The 10,109-nt window shown below is 41.6% G+C and overlaps 1 protein-coding gene across 13 annotated transcripts in view; it reads right to left on the bottom strand.

Moving 5' to 3' along the window:
- The window catches only part of DAB1 (DAB adaptor protein 1), a 566,655-nt gene that overhangs the window by 18,910 nt on the left and 537,636 nt on the right, over window positions 1–10,109 (bottom strand). For 12 of the 13 annotated variants that reach the window (XM_080406386.1, XM_080406381.1, XM_080406385.1 and 9 more), the window contains 5 exons: window positions 8,937–8,993; window positions 5,996–6,058; window positions 4,778–4,886; window positions 1,765–2,313; window positions 827–954 (listed from right to left, as the gene is read on the bottom strand). In XM_080406386.1, the coding sequence (XP_080262512.1) occupies window positions 827–954; window positions 1,765–2,313; window positions 4,778–4,886; window positions 5,996–6,058; window positions 8,937–8,993 (906 nt within the window). The remainder of the gene's footprint in view (window positions 1–826; window positions 955–1,764; window positions 2,314–4,777; window positions 4,887–5,995; window positions 6,059–8,936; window positions 8,994–10,109) is intronic. The other variant, XM_080406380.1, reaches the window with a different exon arrangement.

Below are 10,109 nucleotides of genomic sequence, written 5' to 3'. Positions count from 1 at the left end.
CAGAAAGTGAGACCTCACCACTGATATGTTCTCAAAAGCCATAGCGGTTTCCTACAGCAGATGCAGGCAGGGAAGGACCTCCCCAGTACCTGCTGGAGCCCACGCAGGAGCGGCCACGGACTTCAGCAGGTACTGGAGCAGACATACAAACCAGAATTGCAACAGGCCCTGAAAGCCAGTGAAACTATGTGAATAGAAATAGTTCAAGCTTGTGGTATTTTGCACCTTTGGGTCTTTTTTTTTTGTACAGACTCCTTCTTGCCTTTGGCTCACTTGGGCTCTTATCTGCCTAAGATACCTTGTGATTTAAAGTCATTGCTTGGATAACATTTCTTGCTTTGGTCCACTGAGTCAAAGGCAAAGAAATCACATACTGAGGGCCAGAACACTGAGGAATGTAACTAGGCAAGCAACTGGGATGCAAGAATGTGCAAGACAACATCAGCCATCATCTTTTAACACACAAACTCTCACATCTCTTTGTGCAGCCTCAGCATGTATGTTGTTTAACTTCGACTTCCTTACCACCAGTAAGTGAGTGCTGGTATACTAAAGAGGACATTGGATACAACTAACATATATAACCTGACATATGAAGTCTGAGTTTGGTTCCTCCTATGCAATATTAGTGCATATCAACAGAAACATCATGTGATTACCTATCAAAACCAAAGCAGGAAGTGAATTCTGTCTGCAGCTCCCCTTAAATACCACCCAGCCCTATTAGGATAGTTATTTCTGATACTACCAAACAACATTTAAGTAACTTCTGTCTTTACTAGCTAAAAAGAGCTAATCAGTATTAAGAAACCTTGTTGCTACTCACAGCCTCTTGCTCCTCACTTTTGCTTGGGCTTTCAAACCCCTCTTCAAAGAGGTCATCTGCAGCAGGATCACTGGTATGAGATGCCGATGATTTTGATGGAGAACTCTGTCTGGGTGCAGGGGTTGGAGCTAAACAAAGATGAAGGTAACAGCAACAGAATATATATCTGTTCATTTGTTCAGAAAGACACAGCAGCACAAAATTTGCTCATGCTTTAGAGCCCTCAACTTTTATTACCACTGAAAATCATTTTCTGATGAACACAGTAGTCATTACCAATTCTATATATTTGATTGCATTCAGCAGCTTCCAAATGAAGTTTGGCTGCATCTGGCATATGTCTTTAGGAACCAGGGAAATGCCGGTACATTACATTAAGATGCATGAGTCACCTGCCCTATAGCAGGTAAGCGAAACAGAAGGTCTCCAGCTGGCCCCTGGTAAAACTATGTCTCATGAATTTCTCTTTTCAGCAGTCTGCAAAATCCCACATCTCCACGCCATGAACATGATAAGCTTATTTTATTGCTCTTCAATGAATTTCCCCACATCAAGCTACTAAAATAAATACCCGTCCCTTAATTTCTGCACAGTATGGCTTGAATGGGACATAAGTGAAACCATTTGTAAGGCTGAACGTCATGGCCATTTCCCAATCAGCTTGCACGTCCCTAGCACAGAACATATATTACTGTCTTCTTAGAAGTTAAATTTCAGACTGCAGCTATTGGGGCTGTTGATTTCAATGGTCTCTGAAACTGCTCTCTGATACTTTTCTTTATTGGAATGATGGAACACATTTAGTAAGCTAGACCATGCATGAAGGTTCTCAATCCATAACTGTGTTGCATTTTACTGTATGAAAAAACCAAACAGAAATGCTTTGAGGAGCAGTCACATCTGAGGAACAGTATGGCTGAAAGCATATGTATACTCACGTGAATTTGTAGATGGTGTCGTGGAAGTCACAGGAGTCAAATTTAACTGAGAGATGTCAAAGTCATCACAATCATCTGCTTCCTGTGCCATCCCAACTTTGTTAAAGTAACTTGAGAAGGCCTCTGAGGTACAACTGAGGGAAGGCTGATCTGGTTTTCTTGATGGCACTGGTGGAGGTTGAGCCATCTGGAAATCTTTAAACATTTCTTTTCCCATTTTCTGTCTGGGCCTGTCTGTCTGTGGACTCGATCTGTTGGAATCACTTGTGGGTGGAACAGTAGCTATAGGAGCAATGGTACCTTGAAACATGGCTGCTTGTAAAGGCAAAACAGTTTGTGTTGGCATGAAGGCAGTCGGTTGGAACTGACCAGCTACAGATGGCCACGGTTGCTGAGTAGGAGGAAAAATACCGGGTTGGCCCCATGCTATCGGCTGTCCTCCCTGCATCACCTGAGCAACTGGAGGCTGAGCACCCATGGCCAACTGCTGTTGAACAAGTGGTTGCTGTCCCCAGAATGAGGGCAGAACAGCTCCCATGGCAACATAACCTTCAAAGAATAAAGAGAGCAGGGGAAAAAAAAAAAAGATGAAAGATTTTATCACCACTGTCAAGAACATGCAAAAAAAGCTACACAATAACTCAGAAACATGCAGGCTACATTGGTGATACCAGAGCTTCAGCACACTTCAAAAGAAAGACGTGGTTGATTTCACATCATTGAACAAATACTTGTATACAAAAACACAGGTTGCTGGGTATTGGCAATAATCCTTCCCCCTGTCTGAACCAAAAAGCTCTTCTCTTCCTCAGCGAGTCCCCCTGTGGGTCTGTGAAGCCCTGTGTGTCACTGTGTGTGTGGACCTGGTCAGCAGCTGGCCATCCGGCAGCTCCCTTCCCTGGTGCTCTGTCAAAGCACAGCCAGGATCAGTTGGGTCCAACCCCTTACCAGAACCACAGCAGCTCCCAAAACATTTCCTAGACTCACCTCCTTGCAGGACAACCTAGCTTCTCACCATTGAGCTCTGCAGGCTCTTCTCGCTACCCTGACCACCCCTTCCTCTGCCTTTCACCTCTGCCTGTCCTGCTCCTCTTGCAGCAAGGATCTCCGGGACTGAGCATGATGCACTGGCTGGGGCTGGGATGGAGTTTGCCTTTTCAGCTCAGCCCATATGCTGCTAAAAAACTGAGCAGCCAGAGCAAGCGGAGGGAAGGAGAGGATGGCCAGGGCACCCTCCCCTCTGCATAGCTTTGCCACAGCTCCTCATCCCTTTTGCTTTTATTCTTTGTTGGGGAGAGTGATGCATCAACACCAGCCAGCCCCTGCCAGCGGCACGGCTACAAAGCTGGTTCCAAGTTAGAGGGAAGCACCTTTACAACGTCAGCCAGCAGCTCAAGGGTGCTCGAACGACAGCGCAACCTTCTTGCAAGAGAAAGGCTCTGTGCCATCTCTTCTGACACTTACACTTCAAACCATGGGGACTCTGAAGAACAAAGCAAGTGTCTCAAATTGCATAATAAAAAGACAGAGCCCAGATGAATCCAGATTAAAAAAAAACCCTCCCATTTGGTTATTACCTGGTTACTTGAGACAGCAAAAAAATTCCGAGCTTCTGCTGTACTACATACCTAATAACAACAGGCTGCTTCAGGTATTACACTAGCGTAAACCCCCTCTAGTTGGGGAGAAAATTAAAGATTAAAACTAAAATTATAGTTGCTTCCTGTCAGACCTGAAGTCTCCTTTCAAGCTATGAAAAGTTTGACTGTGTAGGAGTTATGTGATCAGATGCTTTATTATTTACAATGAAAAAAAATAAATCTGAAGCTAGCCTGAAAAATGTCCCAAATTAAACCATGTAATACAATTATGTTCCACTGATGTAAGTATTATGTTTTTCAGATATGCTGTTAAACATTTAAATTAATGAATTACTGCTAATACCTGAAAATATGCAACCTCTCTTTTACTTTAATACTGCAGTAGTTTTAAAACTCTTGTCTCTAGTCAGAGTGTTTTACTGAGTCCTCCTGTACCTTTTCCTCTTTGCTTTATTTCTAGGCTGTTTTTTAATGCTAAACATAAGGGTGGTTGCAAAACTGGCAACGGAGAAGCCCAAAATAATAATAAAAAAAAAAATAGAAACTGAACTTTGAAACACTAAATTAACGAGCGATGAAAGGAACAGTAACTCGGATACATATCTGTTTCAATAGATGGCTATGATGGATTCTCCAGATGTCTCTTTGTCTTGCCCTCACTGTAACCTCATCCAAGCAGCAAGGGTTTTCATCTGGCATTATCCTCAAACACTTCACCATCAGCGTAACCCTTCTGAGATGCGGAGGCTAATCTGATGCTGCAACGCAGCCCATCAGAGAAGGAGTTAACCAATTAAAAAGTCATTGTTGAATGATTCAAGGCATTCCTCCTCCTCCTCCTCCTTTTGCTTCCTAAGTGGAGCTGAGCACACTGCTCTTGCCATGCTCCAAGTCTCCCAGGGAGAGACCAGCAGTCCAAACCACATGGCTTCTGTGTCTATGCAGAATGCTACGCAGCTCTTACATTCTGAGCGCTTTGAGGAACACAGAAAAGTCTAAAGGCAATATCAGGATTTGACTAAGTGGAATGTCTTTGAAATGCAATCAAATTTTCCATGTCTCATTCTCTGCTTACCACAGACAGCACAGGATATTCATTGCTACCACAAAAGAAGCAAAGATAAGCTAAATGCTTTTTACTCTCGCTACTGTACCTCGAAGGTATGTTACCCAGATGGCTGAACTATGCTTGAACTCCAGTGACTTTTTTGGCTTTTGTTTTAAAAAATGTGGCTAAATTCGAAATAATGTACTCCCTGCTTGTTAAAGACTGGTTTTGCCTTGCCCTGTCCTCAAAATCCTTCCTCACTGCCACTGTACTAAGTTAATAACCTGATTACTGAAATGCAAACCAGAGCTGAGAACTGATCACCGAATTAGAGTCGACCCTATATTTCCAGTAGATTTCTTACCTGAGGGTACGGCAGCAGTGCTGAAAGGTACAGAACCAAACATGTCTGTACTAGCAGGAAGTGACTGGGATGAAGATGGGATAAAGGCATCACCTGGAGTAGCAGGAGTCTGCAAGAAAACAGGAATAAAATACGGTGATGATGTATCAGCTGCAGCTTCTGCAGCACATACTTTGTCACATCGTAAGTCTAAAACTACACGTCTGGAGGGAAGAAAGAGAAAGAAAAAAGAATGAAAAGATATAGAAGGAAAGAAACAATAGAAATAAGAGTATTAGAATTTGCAGGAGATGGGAGAAAAAGAAAGAAAATTATAGACTTTGTACCAGAGGAGAAAATAAAAATAAAAATGGCCTGGAATACATCACATGCAAAATACTGATACAATTTCTTTCTCCAGAATGTACAGATTTGTGATTCCAGGTGTTAGGTGAGAACCAGTAGAAGCAGTGACCAAGGCATTAACATAACAACAGCAAAGGCAAATGAAGTATCTGCAGTATTTATGAAAAAGTGAATAAATATTGCTTCCGACTGACCACGAGGACCAGAACCATAGGTCTACATGAAAGGAGAAACCCAATCCAACTGAGCAAGCTAAGGATGATGAGAAAGGACTCTGAACATCTAGTCCCAGACATGCTCCAGAACACTCGGAGATCTGAGGCTCCTCAATTTTCACAGTATATTCATACTCCCCTACAGCTTAATGTAAGGTTCAAAAACTTCAGTGGAAAATGATTCTGGTTTCATTTTATGATGCTGAAAAGTACGCTAAGAAAATGTTCTTTGCCCTCAGAACACATTCAGCCCTTTTTGCTGTCTTGTAACAGCAGTTCTGGGATATGTGCTTGGTGGAACCAGAGAGACATGATATATAAGGCTGTAACTGGATCTTCCCGCAGTGCAGTGGAGAGACAGTGCAGTGAAGCATGCACCTCTGACAAACACTGGGGAAGGAGATCTGCAGCTCAGGTTGTATCTTGTGTGACACCTAGCTTTATATCAGAAAAATAAAAACTGAAGATATTTTTTGCACATCATCATGAACCACTGACTCCACATTCAATTTGCTAGACTTTTATTTTCTTGCAACATAAAAACTACTTTGAAATCCTCCCTACTGGAATGGCCGATGACCTGAAATATAAATGTGCTCAATAAACGTGCTGAAAATAGCACGTAGAAAAACACAGTTTGGTTTCCCTGAGTACTCACTGGGGGAGAGGTTACATCAGGAGGAGTGGACATGTCCCCAAAAAGCTCTAGTTGGGTAACAGCCTGTAAAGAGAAAAAAAACCAACACATTTCCATTTATCTTTTGAGGAGAAGAAACTGTGAGTTAACTAGTTACAACTTGTAAAGTTAACTAGTAACAGCTAGCAATATAAATCCCCCTAAAGCCATATAGACTTCAAATGACAAGTCCCGCATGAAGGAAGCACGTGGGTTCAAGCCATGGGATTTTGATATTGCTGATGGACCCAAACAGCCAGCAGCTGACCCTATAAAATGATTCTGTAGGGAATTCTTCACCATAAAAAAAATGAATAAAGCATGAAAAAACTATCCAAACTGGGACTGGATGCATTGCTGCTCTGCCCTTAACATCAGTGAGCACCAAGCATGATTTATGGCACGTCCTTCTCCCTGGCTCCTTTTCTAACGCCCCATTTCAAGGTCTTAAAACACAGCAGCAGACTGTGGAAGTGGCAGAAGGATACAGAAGGGAAGGGCTTTTAAAGTGCTGCCTGATTTCCCCTTGCCCATGGGACAGGTGTGACCTGGATAAGTGGACTTGAAGGACGATGCACAGCTGGGTTACTTTAAGTCTGTAGCTCTACATTTAACTCATGCTAGAGATGTTTTCTCTGGGTGTCCTTCAGTTTGATCTCAAAATAGGTCACCCATACAGGTCTCACTCAACTGGACCAGACGAGAAAAAGCACTTCCATAATAAGCACCTTGAGTGGCCACATCATCAAAGCTCCTTCACATGTTCAGGAGTGAAAGTACTCTCTTCCACACATCTGCACCTGCAAATCAGTTCGGCTGGAGCCCAGGGATCGTAAAGCACGGATCCCTTGTGGCTCTGCAGGCAACCTAAAACCTAGCTACCATGCTTACCAGGATGGCTGTTCCAGAAAGCTTTGATGGGAACTCGAGCACTACTCCTTCCATCACTACCCTTCCGCTGCTCTCCTTCCCTGCATCACACTCAACCGCACCCACACATGTGGGAAGCCACAATTCTCATGATGAATAAGATTTAGTGCAAATCTTCATTCAGTTCACTGAATCTCCTCCCCAGCTTTGGCACATAACCCTTGAAGCCTCCTTTGACATAGAGAGGTTTGAAATTCAGTTCAGTCTTGACCTGCAAAGGCAGCCGCTTGGTGCTTTGAACATTAACCACGCTGGCTGCTCAGTTTTGACAGCCTACCAAAGGAGCTAAGATTTTTTCCTGCCCTCAACTTTCTATTAGACATGACCCTTTAAGAGATAAGACTATCACGCCAAATAGAATAATTTCAAAGGTTTATACATTTTTGCAATCCAATCTCTATTCCCATACACAAAAGCAACACTACAGTCACTCAGACCTGGAATTTGTCTAGCAGCTTGCATGATTCTCAGCTTCATGTCTAACGATGTACCTAGGAATGAATTTCACAGTTCCTCACATCATGTATTATATTAAATAGATCACATTGCTTTAGTGCTATGATAATACATTTTCTTCTTATCTGCTTATATATCTCTCTAAGTATCTGTGTGGAAATGGAAAAAGGAAGAAAGCAGAAAATCCATGTTTTCTTCAGGGTACACCGATTGTAGTGTCCATTTAAAAAATACTGCTAGTAGTACTTTCTGGAAAAAAAAAAAAAAAAAAAAAGCCCTAAAGTCACTTCCACAGTGTGTGCAAACACACTAGGCAAGCATTGTTAAAATACCCAGAGAAGCTGCAATAGTAACAGCAGCAGCAGTCATTTGGAAATCACTTCAAGCCTTCTGTAGGCACTACTGACTCAAGAGATGCCAGGTGACACCAAATCACTGAAAGAGCCACTTTCTTCTCACCTCTCCAAACTGCTTGTTCAGCACCACCCCTAGATCTGCCCTTCTCCTGCATCACCGATGAGCTTTTCACTGTTTTCTCCTCTCTGACTTGCTAAGAAATAGCTTGTGTCCTTTCGAGGAGGCCATGAGCAAAGGCTCTGCCAGTGCTTCCACCATGGGTGAGGAAGCAGAACAAGCCGGAGGGGATGTGAAAGGGTTGGGCACACACGGGTACACAGACCAAGAGGAATTGTCTGTAAAGTTATAATTTTTTTGCTGAAAAATTTTATAAATATTCATAAAAATACTGAAAATTGTTAGCGAGTGTGCATTTGAACTCAAGATTATATGGTGTGCACTTGAAAGTGGCAACTCAGATCTCTATGCCTTGATACCCCTGTAAAACGGGAATAATAACCCTTTTCAGAGTGCTTCAAGGTGGTGGGTCTTTGGAAACTCTTCACAGACAGAATTCTGTTAAAGCTCTTAGGGGAAACTGCAGATGGATTTCTAAACAGGCAGCTGGAGAGAGTGATAGGAAAGCACGCTTCACTATTTGTTGCAATAAATACTCATCCACAATATTCCCCAAGAAAAAGGCATATATTTACAGGGGAATTACTTTTTATGGAATAACAACCTTGTATGCAGCAGGAGCTACAGAACTACAGCAGAGAATGTAGACAGAGATTTAGAGGGAACACAGCTTCCTCACTTTAACTAGAGACAGCTTTAAACAGCAGTGCTTGGAGGTCAGATTGTAAAATCCAAATGGTTCAGGTCTGGATTCTTGATCTAGCTTTTCTCTACAACCCGATTCTCAGCCTGAATACATGAATGCATCTTCTCTGACATAGATGTAGTTTTATCCACTTGCAGCATATGAGATTCTGGACACCAAACAGTTATCTTTTATTTTTGTGATTTCACTGTCACTAAAGAACTGATTTCACCCATTACGCTTTTTTAAATTATTCACATCTGATATTAGCTGCATTCCAGTGAAGTTAATCCCAAGACAAAAATTTTCTAATTGCACTATTCCTATAGATGATTTAATCTATATTTCCTTAAAACATTTTTAGTGTCACAACCTTACCTGAGTGACTGAAACAAGATTTTCATCAATGTCCAGCAATAAGTTTCCATTCTGCAGCTGTAAAGCATGATTTATGAAATGAAATGAATGATTTATGAAAATGACATGAATTTCTGAGCATGAAAATGATAACCTCCATAATTATTGACTTCAGTATTGAAATGAAAACCCTTTCCATCTTGCAGTGAGCACAGATATGAAATCACACAGTCAAAACAGTGAGTTTGAATGCTGCTGGGATGTGGGGCAAACATACACTTTTATTTGTGCTAAATCTCATCTTCTGGTGTATAAGGCAATTCTACCGCTTGCATCATAACTATTTATTTTTCCAGATACTTATTTATTCAGCAATAGGCACACTCAGTGAGCTCTGATCCTGCTTAAAATAATGGAACTTTTCACTGGCTTGGTGAAAGAAAAGACTTAACATCCTAAGGGGAAAAAAACACAACTGGACAACAAAAGCTCTAAAGGCGAGTATTTGCAGAAAAACACAGCTTCCTCTTAACTAGGAGAACTATAACATCAATGTAAATATATTTAATATGAACTATTTATTTCCACAGTGATTTTTAAAGTTACTTAAGCAGGTCAATTCAAGTTATACTGAAATCCATGGTTTATGTGTGTGTAAATATATATGGGAGTATACTGCCCACACATGCATGCGTGTTTTTATCTATCTACATATTTAACACAAATTATCATTCCAGGGTCCTCAGAATGCTAAATTTCAGATAACATTTATTGTGGCATTGGAGACTTCTTTTCTTAAGAAACAAACACACTAGCAAGTTATCAAAAATCAAATCTTAGGTGACTGAGAAGCTTCATACAAGTTACCAGGCAGTAAACCCATACCATCTTAAAACAGTTTCAAAACCTCAGAAACAGCCTAGAACACTCCCCCTTCCCCCTTCATCTCATCACAGACATGAAGAAGAAGAAGAAGAAAAAAAAAGACTGGTAAAAGCCAAAGCTAAAGGAAGAAGATGCTATCATGTACAACCAGGGAAGGACCCAGTCAGTCTTGCACCTTCTTGGAGCTGACAGCGTGTTCCCCCAGCCTCAGGTACGGAAAGTATGAAAAAAAGCTGCATCTGTTTTATTCAAAGAACACTACAGACCTTGAAAATATTCTTAAAATGAAACCCGAAGGGTTTACACCTT

The sequence above is a fragment of the Falco punctatus genome (assembly GCF_963210335.1).
Source record: "Falco punctatus genome assembly, chromosome: 11".
NCBI classification, from domain to species: Eukaryota; Metazoa; Chordata; class Aves; order Falconiformes; family Falconidae; genus Falco; species Falco punctatus.
The sequence above is the reverse complement of the archived record's forward strand: the minus strand, read 5'-3'. Positions and strand labels throughout refer to the sequence as shown.